The 17627-nt window shown below is 44.1% G+C and overlaps 1 protein-coding gene across 4 annotated transcripts in view; it reads left to right on the forward strand.

Annotated features, from left to right (window-relative positions):
- The first annotated feature begins 10042 nt into the window (after positions 1-10042).
- The window catches only part of cse1l (CSE1 chromosome segregation 1-like (yeast)), a 70576-nt gene continuing 62991 nt past the window's right edge, over positions 10043-17627 (forward strand). Inside the window, exons 1-2 of one of the 4 annotated variants that reach the window (XM_038803247.1) lie at positions 10043-10191; positions 14154-14249. In XM_038803247.1, the coding sequence (XP_038659175.1) occupies positions 14165-14249 (85 nt within the window). In that variant the 5' untranslated portion in view covers positions 10043-10191; positions 14154-14164. Of the gene's footprint in view, positions 10192-10628; positions 10734-10949; positions 11111-14153; positions 14250-17627 lie in introns of those variants that run through there. The other 3 variants (XM_038803246.1, XM_038803249.1, XM_038803248.1) reach the window with 3 other exon arrangements.

Consider the following 17627-nt stretch of genomic DNA (forward strand, 5'->3'; position numbering starts at 1 on the left):
CCATTAAAATACAATAACGTCCCAAATGTGTAAGATCCATGGTGTTTTGAGTGCATTTTTTTAATTGAAAAATTGCACGTTGTTCCATTATGTTTTTTAAAAAGGTGAGACGGCAGAACAGTTAATTATAGTCTAGTATATCAAACATCACTTGTTAAGACATTGCTCATCTATAAGGATGGGATGACAATTTTCAGATATTTGGAGAGTGCCAGCAAGGATTTGCAAAGGGGAGGCCATGTCTGATGAACCAGCTTGAAAGCTTTGAAGGTGACAAGCATTGGACAGGGGATTGTTTGTATGGTTGCTATTCATGCACTTTCAGAAAATACTTGATTAAATTCCAATTCCTGTTGGCTGAAGCTGAAGTTCATGGAGCTGAAGGCAAATTATTGACCTGGTTAAAAAATTGTTTTTGAAAAAAATATAAATTTAAAGTATCCAATTTTTCCCCAATTAAGTGGCAATTTAGCATAGCCAATTCACTTACACTACACATCTTTGGGTTGTGGGGATGACCCAAGCAGACAGGGGAGAATGTGCAAACTCCACATGGACAGTTACCTGGGGCTGAGATTGAGCCCGGGCCCTCCGTGTCATGAGGCAGCAGTGCTAACCAGTGCACCACCCCGCCGCCTCCTGGTTAGAAAACTAGTTGAGCACCAGGAAGAGAGTATTCCCTACAACTGGATTTTTATTAAATATAAAACCCCAGAAGCTTCGTGGATATAAATACTGCAAATAGGCCAAACCTCAACTGTACAGGGTTAATCTTCAAAACATGTTGATACCAAAAACAAGACAGCAGCACGGTAGCACAAGTGGTTAGCACTGTGGCTTCACAGCCCCAGGGTCCCAGGTTCGATTCCTCGCTGGGTCACTGTCTGGGTGGAGTCTGTACGTTCTTCCGTGTCTGAAGTGCAGAAGATTTTAGTTTAGATGGGCAGCATGGTCGGCACAGGCTTGCAGGGCCGAAGGGCCTGTTCCTGTGCTGTACTTGTCTTTGTTCTTTGCATGGGTTTCCTCCGGGTGCTCCGGTTTCCTCCCACAGTTCAAAGACATGCAGGTTAGGTAGATTGGCCATGATAAATTGCCCTTAGTGACCAAAAGGTTTTGGAAGGGTTATTGGGTTACAGGGATAGGGTGGAAGTGAGGGCTTAAGTGGGTCGGTGCAGACTCGATGGGCTGAATGGCCTCCTTCTGCACTGTATGTTCTGTGAGACATTATCAGCTCAAAAACAAAAGTGGGCATCAGGCAACAACATTGAAGAAACTGGGAGCTCATCAAAATTGATGGTCCCAGGCAGCAGCCGTTATCCAAACAAACATCAATAACAGTTTAGGAGAAATGGACTTTATCACACACATGTAGACTTGGGAGGCAGAGAAATTCACACCTTAATGGGGGGTCCATTGTTCCGTTGGTGGAAACAACATCGCGATGAATGGGTTGTCTGGATTAAGGCGAGAGCCAGGTTAAAAGAGATTGAAAACTGCTAAGCACTGACCATCCAAACAGGATGTCTCTCAAGAATATGCCTTGATAGTCTTGATAGTTTTGTAATAAAAGGGGCAAGGCAGTCGAGTCTTGCACTGCAGTCACGAGATTCAGGAACGGTCATCCTGATGCGTGACCTGCACCTCCTGCATGGGTGGGTAGCACGGTAGCCTTGTGGGTAGCACAATCGCTTCACAGCTCCAGGGTCCCAGGTTCGATTCTGGCTTGGGTCACTGTCTGTGCGGAGTCAGCACATCCTCCCAGCGTGTGCGTGGGTTTCCTCCGGGTGCTCCGGTTTCCTCCCACAGTCCAAAGATGTGTGGGTTAGGTGGATTGGCCATGATAAATTGCCCTTAGTGTCCAAAATTGCCCTTAGTGTTGGGTGGGGTTACTGGGTAATGGGGATAGGGTGGAGGTGTTGACCTTGGATAGGGGGTAGGGTGCTCTTTCCAAGAGCCGGTGCAGACTCGATGGGCCAAATGGCCTCCTTCTGCACTGTAAATTCTATGTAATTCTATGTAAAAAAAACCCAGAAAGATCAATTGTGTGGAGACGAGGAATATTGGGGCTGAGGTTTAAAGGTGGCAGCCAAATACTGAGCCGGAGGGTGGTGTTGAGGTTTCGGTAGAAACACAGAGTTTTGCTTGTGGTTTTTCGTGGAAGCTTATTATTAAGAAGTCATTGTTTAGAGTGCTGTGCGGCGCCATTGCACTAATTTACAGCTCTTCAATTAGAGCATCAGGAGTGTTTTTTTAAAAATAAAACGTGTGGTTGAGCCTAAAAGCCTGCGTCTGTATAAATTTGTGCTTAATAAAATCCTAAAGTCAAGAACCAATTGTCAGGAGAACCAGGATGTGGAGATACCGGGGTTGGACTGGGGTGAGCACAGTAAGAAGTCTTGCAACACCAGGTTAAAGTCCAACAGGTTTGTTTGAAATCAATAGCTTTCGGACCACTGCTGCTTCCTCAGGTGAAACAGGACCTTGCACCTCTTACAGTAGCAAAGTTCGGAAACACTTTTACACAGACAGGGTAATTAACAGTTTGCAACTTCCACAAATGGCTGTTGATGCTAGGTCAATTAAATTGTTTTGTCAATCAAAAGCATTAGGAAATGGGGAGGGTGGAGAGCAAAGGTTGGGATATGGAGATAAGCCACATCATCATGTCCTCCGACAAAATGACCGACACTTGTTATTATCACTGTAGCTTTTCTGAAGACCCAATTTCTTCTAAATGTTTCCAGTTGAGAAATGCAGATGACGGCAAAGCAGTGATAATCCAGAAGCCCAGACTAGGGATCTGGGGGATTCCATTAATACATCTGAAGCATAAAACTATTTCATTAATGGTGGACGTGAAATTATCATCATTTGTTTGTTGCAAGAACACATCTGATTCATAAGTAGCATGGATAGAGGATTGGTTAATTAATAGAAAGCAAAGAGTGGGGATTAATGGGTGTTTCTCTGGTTGGCAATCAGTAGCTAGTGTTGTCCCTCAGGGATCCATGTTGGGCCCACAATTGTTCACAATCTACATAGATGATTTAGAGTTGGGGACGAAGGGCAATGTGTCCAAGTTTGCAGATGACACTAAGATGAGTGGTAAAGCGAAAAGTGCAGGGGATACTGGAAGTCTGCAGAGGGATTTGGATAGGTTAAGTGAATGGGCTAGGGTCTGGCAGATGGAATACAATGTTGACAAATGTGACATTATCCATTTTGGTAGGAATAACAGCAAACGGGATTATTATTTAAACGATAAAATATTAAAGCATGCCGCTGTACAGAGAGACCTGGGTGTGCTAGTGCATGAGTCACAGAAAGTTGGTTTACAGGTGATTAAGAAGGCAAATGGAATTTTGTCCTTCATTGCTAGAGGGATGGAGTTTAAGACTAGGGACGCTATGTTGCAATTGTATAAGGTGTTAGTGAGGCCACACCTGGAGTATTGTGTTCAGTTTTGGTCTCCTTACTTGAGAAAGGACGTACTGGCACTGGAGGGTGTGCAGAGGAGATTCACTAGGTTAATCCCAGAGCTGAAGGGGTTGGATTACGAGGAGAGATTGAGTAGACTGGGACTGTACTCATTGGAATTTAGAAGGATGAGGGGGGCTCTTATAGAAACATTTAAAATTATGAAGGGAATAGATAGGATAGATGCGGCAGGTTGTTTCCACTGGTGGGTGAAAGCAGAACTAGGGGACATAGCCTCAAAATAAGGGGAAGTAGATTTAGGACTGAGTTTAGGAGGAACTTCTTCACCCAAAGGGTTGTGAATCTATGGAATTCCTTGCCCAGTGAAGCAGTTGAGGCTCCTTCATTAAATGTTTTTAAGGTAAAGATAGATAGTTTTTTGAAGAATAAAGGGATTAAGGGTTATGGTGTTTGGGCCGGAAAGTGGAGCTGAGTCCACAAAAGATCAGCCATGATCTCATTGAATGGCGGAGCAGGCTCGAGGGGCCAGATGGCCTACTCCTGCTCCTAGTTCTTATGTTCTTATAATGTCCCCCAGGGAAGAAAATCTGCCATCCTTATCTGGTCTCCATTACGGGTGACTCCAGATCCACAGCACTGTGATTGACTCTGAAATGGCCTAGTAAACCACTTAGTTCAAGGGCAGTTAGGAATGGGCAACAAATCTGACCTTGCCAATGATTCCTGCATCTCATGAAATATTTTTTAAAAATGTATTGCAGCCCAGTATTGCAGGATGGCACAGTGACAAATTGTCCTGTAGAACAGTGCTTCTCAAAGTGTGCCGGTACACGAGCCATTGTCTGCCGGTACTTGGAGTGTTTCCAGAAAAGAAAGAGACAGTAATCCTGGATGGGCTTGTTTCGCTCACCGGTCCCTGGCACATTGAAAAAAAAAAACTGCCGGTACGCCACATCAGATAGTTTGAGATGCACTGCTGTAGAATACAAATTTGGATCTAGGATTGTGCAAAATATGTTGAAGGTTCTAAGCGGTTAAACCTAGTAAGACGTGGATGAGGAATGTTTGGAAAACTTCCAGTGTGTAATTGACAGCTTGTTGCAACAGGCATTAAAACGTCTGCATGTTCTCAGCTACTTTATTAAGGAAAGTGTGACAGAGAACATAGAACATAGAACGATACAGCGCAGTACAGGCCCTTCGGCCCACGATGTTGCACCGACATGGGAAGTCAAAAACTAAAGACCATCTAACCTACACTATGCCATTATCATCCATATGCTTATCCAATAAACTTTTAAATGCCCTCAATGTTGGCGAGTTCACTACTGTTGCAGGTAGGGCATTCCACGGCCTCACCACTCTTTGCATAAAAAACCTACCTCTGACCTCTGTCCTATATCTATTACCCCTCAATTTAAGGCTATGTCCCCTCGTGCTAGCCACCTCCATCCGCGGGAGAAGGCTCTCACTGTCCACCCTATCTAACCCTCTGATCATTATGTATGCCTCTATTAAGTCACCTCTTAACCTTCTTCTCTCTAACGAAAACAACCTCAAGTCCATCAGCCTTTCCTCATAAGATTTTCCCTCCATACCAGGCAACATCCTGGTAAATCTCCTCTGCACTCGTTCCAAAGCTTCCACGTCCTTCCTATAATGAGGCGACCAGAACTGTACGCAATACTCCAAATGCGGCCGTACCAGAGTTTTGTACAGCTGCAACATGACCTCATGGCTCCGGAACTCAATCCCTCTACCAATAAAGGCCAACACACCATAGGCCTTCTTCACAACCCTATCAACCTGGGTGGCAACTTTCAGGGATCTATGTACATGGACACCGAGATCCCTCTGCTCATCCACACTACCAAGAATTTTACCATTAGCCAAGTATTCCGCATTCCTGTTATTCTTTCCAAAGTGAATCACCTCACACTTCTCTACATTAAACTCCATTTGCCACCTCTCAGCCCAGCTCTGCAGCTTATCTATGTCCCTCTGTAACCTGCAACATCCTTCCACACTGTCTACAACTCCACCGACTTTAGTGTCGTCTGCAAATTTACTCACCCAACCTTCTGTGCCCTCCTCTAGGTCATTTATAAAAATGACAAACAGCAACGGCCCCAGAACAGATCCTTGTGGTACGCCACTCGTAACTGAACTCTAAACTGAACATTTGCCATCAACCACCACCCTCTGTCTTCTTTCAACTAGCCAATTTCTGATCCACATCTCTAAATCACCCTCAATCCCCAGCCTCCGTATTTTCTGCAATAGCCAACCGTGGGGAACCTTATCAAACGCTTACTGAACTCCATATACACCACATCAACTGCTCTACCCTCGTCTACCTGTTCAGTCACCTTCTCAAAGAACTCGATAAGGTTTGTGAGGCATGACCTACCCTTCACAAAACCATGCTGACTATCCCTAATCATATTATTCCTATCTAGATGATTATAAATCGTATCTCTTATAATTCTCTCCAAGACTTTACCCACAACAGACGTGAGGCTCACCGGCCTATAGTTACCGGGGTTATCTCTACTCCCCTTCTTGAACAAAGGGACCACATTTGCTATCCTCCAGTCCTCTGGCACTATTCCTGTAGCCAATGATGACATAAAAATCAAAGCCAAAGGCTCAGCAATCTCTTCCCTGGCTTCCCAGAGAATCCTAGGATAAATCCCATCAGGCCCCGGGGACTTATCTATTTTCACCTTGTCCAGAATTGCCAACACTTCTTCCCTACGCACCTCAATGCCATCTATTCTAATAGCCTGGGTCTCAGCATTCTCCTCCACAACATTATCTTTTTCCTGAGTGAATACTGACAAAAAGTATTCATTTAGTATCTCGCTTATCTCCTCAGCCTCCACACACAACTTCCCACCACTGTCCTTGACTGGCCCCACTCTTACCCTAGTCATTCTTTTATTCCTGACATACCTATAGAAAGCTTTTGGGTTTTCCTTGATCCTACCTGCCAAAGACTTCTCATGTCCCCTCCTTGCTCGTCTTAGCTCTCTCTTTAGATCCTTCCTCGCTTCCTTGTAACTATCATGCGCCCCAACTGAAACTTCACGCCTCATCTTCACATAGGCCTCCTTCTTCCTCTTAACAAGAGATTCCACTTCTTTGGTAAACCACGGTTCCCTCGCTCTACTCCTTCCTCCCTGCCTGACTGGTACGTACTTATCAAGAACACGCAATAGCTGTTCCTTGAACAAGCTCCACATATCCAGTGTGCCCAACCCTTGCAGCCTACTTCTCCAACCTACACATCCTAAGTCATGTCTAATGGCATCATAATTGCCCTTCCCCCAGCTATAACTCTTGCCCTGCGGGGTATACTTATCCCTTTCCATCACTAACGTAAAGGTCACTGAATTGTGGTCACTGTCTCCAAAGTGCTCACCTACCTCCAGATCTAACACCTGGCCTGGTTCATTACCCAAAACCAAATCCAATGTGGCCTCGCCTCTTGTTGGCCTGTCAACATATTGTGTCAGGAAACCCTCCTGCACACATTGTACAAAGAACGACCCATCTAATGTACTCGAACTATATCTTTTCCAGTCAATATTTGGAAAGTTAAAGTCTTCCATAACAACTACCCTGTTACTTTCGCTCTTTTCCAGAATCATCTTCGCCATCCTTTCCTCTACATCCCTAGAACTATTAGGTGGCCTATAGAAAACTCCCAACAGGGTGACCTCTCCTTTCCTGTTTCTAACCTCAGCCCATACTACCTCGGAAGAAGAGTCCCCATCTAGCATCCTTTCCGCCACCGTAATACTGTCCTTGACTAGCAGCGCCACACCTCCCCCTCTTTTGCCACCTTCTCTGAGCTTACTAAAACACCTAAACCCCGGAACCTGCAACAACCATTCCTGTCCCTGCTCTATCCATGTCTCTGAAATGGCCACAACATCGAAGTCCCGGGTACCAACCCATGCTGCCAGTTCCCCTACCTTATTTCGTATACTCTTGGCATTGAAGTAGACACACTTCAAACCACCTACCTGAACACTGGCACCCTCCTGCGAAGTCAAATCTGTGCTCCTGACCTCTATACTCTCAATCTCCCGTACCCCAAAACTACAATCCAGGTTCCCATGCCCCTGCTGAATTAGAGAGGGGAAAATGAATGAATAAGGAAGGTACTGACTGATGCTGTTTGAGAGGCAATAATGAAGAAATCATAGTATAATCCTGCAAAATCATAAGCCCATTATTCAGGAAAGTTTCCATGATAATTTGTATTAATTTGGCATTCTTGCCAGAAGATGAAAGCAACGTTAGCCAAGAATCTATTAGACCGCTACTTGCAGGAAGTGTCAGTGACTGCAATGTAATATCCCAGAAATAATACAAAAGTAAAAAGTCGTAATTGTTTTTGTAGATTATCTGATTTAAATACAATTTAATGAGCCCTTTGTGTGATGGTAAACCTTGTTTAACTTTTCATAGAATTTACAATGCAGAAGGAGGCCATTCGGCCCATCAAGTCTGCACCGGCTCTTGGAAAGAGCAGCCTACCCAAGGTCAACACCTCCACCCTATCCCCATAACCCAGTAACCCCACCCAACACTAAGGGCAATTTTGGACACTAAGGGCAATTTATCATGGCCAATCGACCTAACCTGCACATCTTTGGACTGTGGGAGGAAACCGGAGCACCCGGAGGAAACCCACGCACACATGGGGAGGATGTGCAGACCGGTCCGCACAGACAGTGACCCAAGCCACAATTGAACCTTGGACCCTGGAGCTGTGAAGCAATTGTGCTATCCACAATGCTACCGTGCAGGGTTCACAGGGTTACAATATATCAACTAATCTGAAGAGAAATTAAAACTGTCTTATAAAACTATGCTGTATGAAAATTGAATAGATACCTTATGCAGCAATGGTGGTTAATTGCTTTTTCATGAGTTGCATTGAGTTCTTTCTCAAGTGGAGTGTTCTTTCACTTTAGTTCAGGTAATGCTAGCATGACTTGCTCCAGGCTGTGGCTGATCACAAGGCTGCAGGTATGGTGTACAGAGCAACATTTTAGAAACATCAGCGAGCTATGTTACAATCCTGGCATTACCCTGATGCTCCTTATTTTCTTCTGCATTAAAATTAGCTGAATTGGTAGTCTTATGCTTCATTTGAACTGAAACCCCTGCTGTATGCAAAATATCTCATTGTGGGGTGCAGGCTGAACAACTAACCTCTTCAGCATTGGGATGTGGAATGAAAATAGAAAATACCATTGTTAAATAATCTCTTTGAAATAGTGGAAAACCACTATTCAGGCTAAACAATTTATTGGAAATATAATTGATACTTTAACTCTTTATTAACCAATCAGATCCCTCTGTCCAACATAAGAACAATGTCATATTTTTCATCTTTATTCTTTAACTGAGATTATAAACAGCTGTTTCAATTTCAATTTTCCGTGGAGATAAGGGATTCAGTCACATGAAACAAACAGACTATAATAATCACTGACAGAGATCTTAATGATGATAGCTGCTCAATAAAGCTGACTGAAAACGCGATGAACTCCTGCATCACATTGTAGCAGTTCACTTTTGCAGAAGATCCATAATTTGGTGTGCAGAGTTGACTACCGAAAGCGGCAAAACTGACGAGGGCATTGTTGAAAGAAATCTTGAATTTATGTAGTGTTTTTCAGGACCTCTGTATCATTGCAGCAATGTAGGAAGCATGAGAAGACTAGGAACATAGAGAATCACATTGTTCATCATATTTCGAACATTTTATTATTGATAGAACATTTTGCTGAGTTTTTGTGTAAACGTTTGTAAATATTGTGCTGTAGCAGTGCAAAGTTTGTCAGTACACGTGGAAACAGCAGCTGCATTTATGGAAGTCGACACTTAGGGGGAACTACAATTAAAAATATTCAGGACATACAGACCCAACCTGTAAAAACGGTCATTTACTAAGCCCGTTGGCTGTGAACCCTGGAGCCTGATGTCTAGAAACCTTGGGCATCAATATGTTTGCAAAATGTTGGAATTGGAAGACTACATGGCTCTTGGACGATTGAATGTTTCCAGAATCATCGAATTTACAGTACAGGAGGCCATTCGGCCCATCGAGTCTGCACCGGCCCTTGGAAAGAGAACCCCACACGTCTACCCTATCCCGTAACCCAGCAACCCCACCTTAACTTTTTTGGAAGCTCAGGACAATTTAGTCGGGCCAATCCACCTAACCTGCACATCACGAGCTGGAGGGAATGAAGCCGTGAAATATTTGACAACAGTAAGAATTGTTAATGGATGGCTTTGAACCAGAACTAGGCAGACAGAATGCGTTTTTATATCAGTAAATGCAGTACATTAATTAAAGAACAGCAGTAACAATGTGGCTCAGATACCCTTGAGTTGGATAATACTTTCCACGGGATGGTTATAGTGACACATCAGTCAGTCCAGCAGCACACTCCAAACGCACATGGTTGTATGGCTTGTAATGTAGGATGTGGGAGTTAGTCAGTGCGCGTGCGTACCTGCGGCAGGAGTCCGTCCCGCTGCAGTGCGCCTGCGTACTTGCGGCAGGGCGTCCGTCCAGCTGCAGTGCGCCTGCGTGCGGCGGGGAGTCCGTCCCGCTGCAGTGCGCATGCCTGCGTTAGGCAGCGCGCCATTTTCCTTGTGTTTGAACGATCCTGAGAGTGACGGGGCGCCCGTGGGTCTGTAATCACTTTGATTTTAAGAGAGAAGGTAGGGGAGAGCGGTTGTGTCCAGCTATGGAGCTACATCTTGTGGCCGGTTTCTAGGATCCCCGTGGATCGATGTTGAGGAGCCACAGACTCTTAACTTGTCCATTTGTTCCAGTCTGAAGGGGTGTGTGTGCTCCCGCTCCCGACCCCCGGGCGGTCGTTGCAGTACCGACTTCCACAATTCGGCTGGGCCCGGCAGTTGCTGCTTTTTGTTAACTGATAGCGGGAGGATGTGGCCGAGGTGGTGGCTAGGCCAGGCGCTTATGTTCGGACGCGAAGGCCCGGTCCTCGGCCTTTCACGTCAACCAAACCTGCTGTTCGCCTCTGGCCAGCGCTGATTGGTAGCTGGACAGCGAACGTCAGCTGTACCGCTTTGAGAGTGGTTGGTCTGCCTGTCAATCACCGTCCAGCATGTTTGGTCGCTCGCTCCAGGCCTTCCTCTGAATGCTGAAGCCCCGCTCCTTCCACAGGAATGCAGCACTCGGGCTCCGCACGCTGCCTCCTTTAGGCTGCCCTTGTAAGCTCCTTATTGTAAAATACCTGGTAGGTGAAAAATATGCATAAGGAAGCCAATTGAGCAAATTCCAGTCTTTTCCTGGCTTGCAATTCCAGACAGCGTCCATCGAGGAAAAAAAACAGTCAAATTGGCGTTTCAAGAATAAACCTTTCCGAAATTAAAGCTGAATAGTCGATTTTACACGTTTATTTAGAAGCCTTTTTTAAGAATGATCTTGAAAACGTCTTTTTCCTCCTTGCCAGGTTTTATGACTCGGCCATTACGATCTCAGTCCTGTGTAGCCGGCATTTTTTTTGCTTCCCATTATGAATTTCTGTGCTCACTTTCATAATGGGGTCACTGTAAACTTGCCACGCTGTGCTGACACTTTACTGCAAGTGGAGGCACTTCAGCAACATTGCAGGTGGGAGGTTTACTTACAGCTGACAAAGTTACATAATAATTGTTTGTTGTCATAAGTAGGCTTCAATGAAGTTACTGCGAAAAGCCCCTAGTCGCCATATTCAGGCGCTTGTTCGGGGAGGCCGGTACAGGAATTGAACCTGCGCTGCTTGCATTGTTCTGCACTGTGCTAAAGTAGCCCCATAGGTAGTACTTTTATAAATGAGAGCAAGATTTGCATTTATATAGCTATTTTCACGGCTACTGGGCATTTCAAAAGTGCTTTACAGCCACAAAGAACTTTTAAAATGCATTCCTTGTAATGTAGGAAACCCTGCAGTAAATTTATGCACAGTAAACTTCCACATACTGCATTTCATTTTGATACTGACCAGATAATTGTTCTTTGAGACATTGGCAGAGATAAATATTGGTCAGGTCACTGAGGGGCTGGGAGAGAGGGGAATAATTCTTCTGTGCCTCTTTGAGATAATGCTATTAGTACATTTCATCAAATCTGGGGGCGTTTCTGAGAGGAGTTACACCTTTATGCACGAACAGATATTTTTGCAGGCTAATGCATGAACAGCATTTGTCTTGTAGAAGACAATGTAGCAAGGTGTAGTTGTGTGTCAGTCGCTTGGTGTTCTGCTCAATTTGTGGCAGTCAGGCTGAAGTTGGTGCTGCGCTCTTGAGCACTGTTTGATGATACAGAAATAGTTCCACCTATATAATGGCATCTTGTGTACTGCGAACCTGTCAGCAGTACAGTGGTAACTCCTTGAAATTCACCCCAAAGTTGAAACATTGCGTAGTAATGTTGCTCTAAGTTTGGATAATGTTCAGTGGTAATAGCCCCCACCAATTTTGTTAGTATAGCTCTATTGGAATCCCTATTTAATGCAGTCTTTGTTTCTTTACAGACAGCAAAAAATAACCATCTTAACTGTTTTGTTAATCCTTTTATTGGTTCTATTTTATGAACTTATGCCTTATTTAAATCTTAACAAGTAAGCCTATGTAGCAATAAGCAATGAGGCTACATAGCATGATCCAATAGTTTAACAACTGATAAAGTAGTCATGATATCATTCCTGCTGCTGAAATTCACTTGTGGTTATATTGGAAAATTTCCAGGATAAGCACATGCCAAATCTGTTAGCAGCTATAAAATAAAAGTTGTAATTTGTATCATAAGCGGCAACACCCAAAATATTAACTTTTTGACACAGAATTCATTTGCACTGAGTTTTTATACTTCTATCTTCCCATAACCTTCCTCCAGCATCTGACAAGATCTTCCAACACCAGTCCTAAGTTTTCTTTGCAAGCATTCATGTGTCAATCAATATTTTTTGTAAAGATTGTATTGCAATCCCGTAACAATAGTAAAATAGTTGTCTTTCAACTTATTAAAAATTAAATTGTGATGTTTTAGTTAATTAGCTTATTGGATTTTGTTTATCCAAAATATAACACTTTGTGGATCAATGGAGATATTCACTACTGAATTGAATCTTCAAAAGGAAACAAAATTGAAGTGAACAATAAGGACAATAGGGAATGTGGAAGAAGGGAGTTTAGAAGAGCCGCAAGGGCATTTGCGGAAAGAATAACACAGAAGATAAAACAAAATGAAAAGGGCTTCTATAAGCATACAAAAAGTAAAGCAATAGGTGTGGAAAGTTTACAGGTGCCCAAAAGAGGTCTAATCGTGCAGGATGGAGGCATTGGACTTCAATTTTTGCAAATAATGAACTTGACATTATTGAGCTTATTGTAGAAAATGATTTGGTCTTGAAAAACATTACCATAGTTTATTGTGAAATCATAGGACCCTGGTGGGGCTGGTTTAGCACAGGGCAAAATCGCTGGCTTTGAAAGCAGACCAAGGCAGGCCAGCAGCACGGTTCAATTCCCGTACCAGCCTCCCCGAACAGGCGCCGGAATGTGGCGACTAGTGGCTTTTCACAGTAACTTAATTTGAAGCCTACTTGTGACAATAAGCGATTTACATTTCTTTTTTCATTTCAGCTACATCCTAGCCAGTTAATAGAAATTAGAGAGGTGAAAGAGGCTGTGGCCATGATTTTTAAAACTTCCTTAAGTGTGCAAATTTTGCAGCAGAATTTTGAAAGGTCATTGAGAGTAGTTGGTCATGACACCAGAAATAAAACGGGTAACAATGGACCAATCATACCAAAATTAGTTGTGATCCAACTTTTAGGATCCACAGTTCAAGATCAAATTACGGTGCATTTGGAAATGCATGGATTAATAAACACAACCAGTTTATATTTGCTGAGGAGGTGGTCTTTGATAAATTTATGGCAAAGAGTAGGGGCTTTTGAGTACAAGGGCAAAATAAATTATAACATTTAAGAAAAATAGTGCTTGTATACATTTTGGGAACCTAATTATCAAGAGGTCATAGAACATTAAAAATATACAGCATAGATTCACCGAGCTAATAACCTGGTATGGCAAACCATCATTATAAGGAGAGATTTGGGATGACGGTTATTTGCACTAGAGCAAAGAGAGCTCAAAGAAATTTTCAAATGCTTACTAAAGCTATGAAGATAGAGCAAATATGGACAGCTATTTCCTTTGTGTGGAGCTGGTGGTGAAGAGGATTATCAATTCAAGATCCTCACTGAGCTAGTGATGAGACATAAGTAATTTCTGTACAGTAGGTTGCTGCTGTGCCACACTGGTTGATGAAGTGTAACTCTTTCAAGTTAAACATGAATAAATCCTTGAAGCAGGGGACGATTAGTTTTGGTTTGTTCTAATCGAGAGCGATCTTGAAATGATGTGTACATCGACTTCTATAGCTGGATGAGAAGTTTCTCATTTGTCTCCTCAAGAAACGGAACAGATGGAAGCTAAGCAATTTCTTTGATAGAGTTACAATCAATACAGTTGTCATCAGAAATCGACAACTGTACTACCTGATAAATTGTCTGGTCTTGGAGTATTTGGGATAATTGAGTTCAGGAGAAAATAAATGGACAGGTAGAACTGATCTGTAGTCAATATTAATCTCATTAATTTCCATTTAGGATTTGTAATTATGGACCTCAGTGATGCCAATTTACAATCCCTGTCTGAATTCCTGAAGAAGACTCTTGACCCTGATCCTGCAATTAGGAGACCAGGTAACTACTTTGATGTTCCTATGTTTTAGTCATTCTGTCGATCATTCCTTCAAAACTACCATCTGTACAATAGCATATTACCTGGTATTCATGTATTTGTGGTATCTTAGTGTGTGCATATTTTGCCATTTGCCTCCGTACAGTTACTGCACTTTGAACAAGTAATCAAAATACATGAGCCATGGCTTGATGGTAACACTCTGTGTGAGGCAAAAACCCCCCTCAAATGACTTGAACACATAATCTATCCTGCCACATTAGCACAGTACTGATGATGTGCTGCACTGGTAGAGCCACCTTTTGAATGCGTGTTTAAACTGAAGTCCTATTGTGAGGGTGGAACTGTAATATTAATTGGCTCGACCAAACCTGTTTAATTAATCTGATATAATACCTATCCCTGAAACCCTGTCCAGCAAATTATTCACAATGATAAAGGATGGAAATAATAGGGTCCAAGTTCAAAAATAAAATGTTAGGAGTAAGCTGGGGATGGGATAGGTGGGAGATGGTGGCAAATGGAGAGAAAGGGATACAAATTGATCTTGGTTTACCAGAGAAAGTAACAGACACATGGCATAAATTGGGCCAATGTTGGTTTAAGTACTCTTTATTTTGGGCTGAAGGAGCTGTTTTAAAAAAAAATTTAGAGTACCCAATTCATTTTTTCCAATTAAGGGGTAATTTAGTGTGACCACTCCATCTGGCCTGCACATCTTTGAGTTGTGGGGGCGAATCCCACACAAACACGGGGAGAATGTGCAAACTCCACATGGACAGTGACCCAGAGCCGGGATCGAACCTGGGACCTCGGTGCCGTGAGGCAGAAATGCTAACCCCCCACGCCACCATGCTGTCCTGGAGCAGCTGTGTTAAGGGTTCCTGACATTTTATCTGAAGGCAAAACTGAGGTAGAGATAGTGAAAATATATTCGTCAATTTCAATAAATCTCTTGACCTTTTTCGTTCCGGAGACACCCAAACTAGCTCCAGAAAATAAAGTTGCCTAAGTTTCACCGTTAGTTACAACAATTAATAATAATCTTTATTGATGTCACAAGTAGGCTTACATTAACACTGAAATGAAGTTACTATGAAAACCCCCTAATTGCCACACTACGGCACCTGTTCGGGTACACTGAGGGAGAATTCAGAATGTCCAATTCACCTAACAACCATGTCTTTCGGGACTTGTGGGAAGAAACCGCAAAATCCGGAGGAAACCCACGCCGACACGGGGAGAATGTGCAAACTCCGCACAGACAGTGACCCAAGCAGGGGATTGAATCCTGGTTCCTGGTGCTGTGAAGCAACAGTGCTAACCACGGTGGTACCGTGCTGCCCTAAGGAGTGAATTGCCCTTGGGGGGTCAAACCTGGGACCTTGGCATTATTACCACCACATTTTAACCAACTGAGCGAATCACTCATAAAATCCCCTCTTACTCATTACAAGGTTTTGCTTCATTAACAGAGTTGCCCCAGCTGCCTATAATATCACCGTTACGTTACGGCTACCACCTTATTCCAGCCAACACTTTTGCTAGTCAATTAATTTGTACAAACGTGCCCACAATGAGCAATAAAGACTATTATTTTATTAAAAGCAGCACCGTTTAACATTTATTATTGGGATCCAGGTATGTTTCCCATCCTTCTTGGCCTTTCGGACATTAAAAATAAATCAGTAAGTGCAGGACTGGAATCTCGGGCAGACTGTGTGGGATGGCAGATACCTTTACTTGGGGACAATAGTGAGCCAGTTGGACTTGTAACAAGTAAACAGTTATTTTGTTATTTGTTGTCATGTGCCATACTAGACTTATTGAATTCCATTTACCATGCTGGAGTTTGAACTTAGGATCTCTTGATTCAACTCGACTATCATAATCACCAGGCTGCAGCGTTCTTGTGTTTGCTAGTCCAATAGCTGGTCCATGTCTGGGTTAAGGTTTTCCGCTTCAGTTGTAGCAAAGAAATGAATTCATTTAGTTTTCTTCGTTCATGAAATGGAAAGTCCTGAAGAAAAGAAATGTGCGTATGCTTTGGCTGCATGTGGATATTAGTGAGCCTTATTTAAGGCATTTGGAAATTTAAAAAAAAAATAATTTTTATTAAGATTTTCAAAAACATATCAAAAGCATAAAATAACAGCAAGAAAACCGTATTAACAACAACAAAAGAAATAACACAATAACCCCCAAAACCAACCCCCCCCCCCCCCCCCCCCCCCCCCCGTAACTACAAAAAGAAGAAATAGATAAGCACCCGGCATATTCAATAAACACATATACACATTTCTCCCTTCCCCCGCCCCCGGGCTGCTGCTGCTGCCGGCCTATTTTCCTACCCTTCAGCCAGGAAGTCAAGGAAAGGCTGCCACCGCCTAAAGAACCCTTGTACTGATCCCCCCAGGGCAAATTTCACCGTCTCCAATTTGATGAACCCTGTCATATCATTGATCCAGGCCTCCACGCTTGGGGGCCTCGCATCCTTCCATTGAAGCAAAATCCTCCGCCGGGCTACTAGGGACGCAAAGGCCAGAACACCGGCCTCTTTCGCCTCCTGCACTCGCGGCTCCACTGCAACCCCAAAAATTGTGAGTCCCCAGCCTGGCTTGACCCTGGATCCTACCACCCTCGACACCGTCCTTGCTACCCCCTTCCAAAATTCTCCCAGCGCTGGGCATGCCCAGAACATATGGGCATGGTTCGCTGGGCTCCCCGAGCACCTAGCACACCTGTCTTCGCCCCCGAAAAACCTACTCATCCTCGTCCCGGTCATGTGGGCCCTATGCAGCACCTTGAACTGTATGAGACTAAGCCTCGCACAGGAAGAGGAGGAATTCACTCTCTCCAGGGCATCCGCCCACGTCCCCTCCTCAATCTCCTCACCCAGCTCCTCTTCTCATTTACCCTTCAGCTCCCCCGCCGAAGCCTCATCCACCTCCTGCATGACGTGGTACACGTCCGAAATCCTCCCCCCTCCAACCCACACCCCCGAGAGCACCCTGTCACGTACCCCACGTGGGGGCAGCAAAGGGAACCCCTCCATCTGCCGCCTGGCAAACGCCCTAACCTGCATGTACCTAAACATGTTTCCCGGGGGGAGCCCAAACTTCTCCTCTAACTCACCCAGGCTCGCAAACCTCCCATCCACAAACAGGTCCCTCAACCTCCTAATACCTACCCTGTGCCAGCCAAGAAACCCACCATCGATGCTCCCTGGAACAAACCGGTGGTTCCCCCGTATCGGGGACTCCATTGAGCCCCCCACCTCCCCCCATGCTGTCTCCATTGCCCCCAAATTTTGAGGGTAGCCGCCACCACCGGGCTCGTGGTATACCTTGTTGGAGGGAGCGGCAACGGCGCCGTTACCA

Source organism: Scyliorhinus canicula, chromosome 7 (assembly GCF_902713615.1).
Source record: "Scyliorhinus canicula chromosome 7, sScyCan1.1, whole genome shotgun sequence".
Lineage (NCBI taxonomy): Eukaryota > Metazoa > Chordata > Chondrichthyes > Carcharhiniformes > Scyliorhinidae > Scyliorhinus > Scyliorhinus canicula.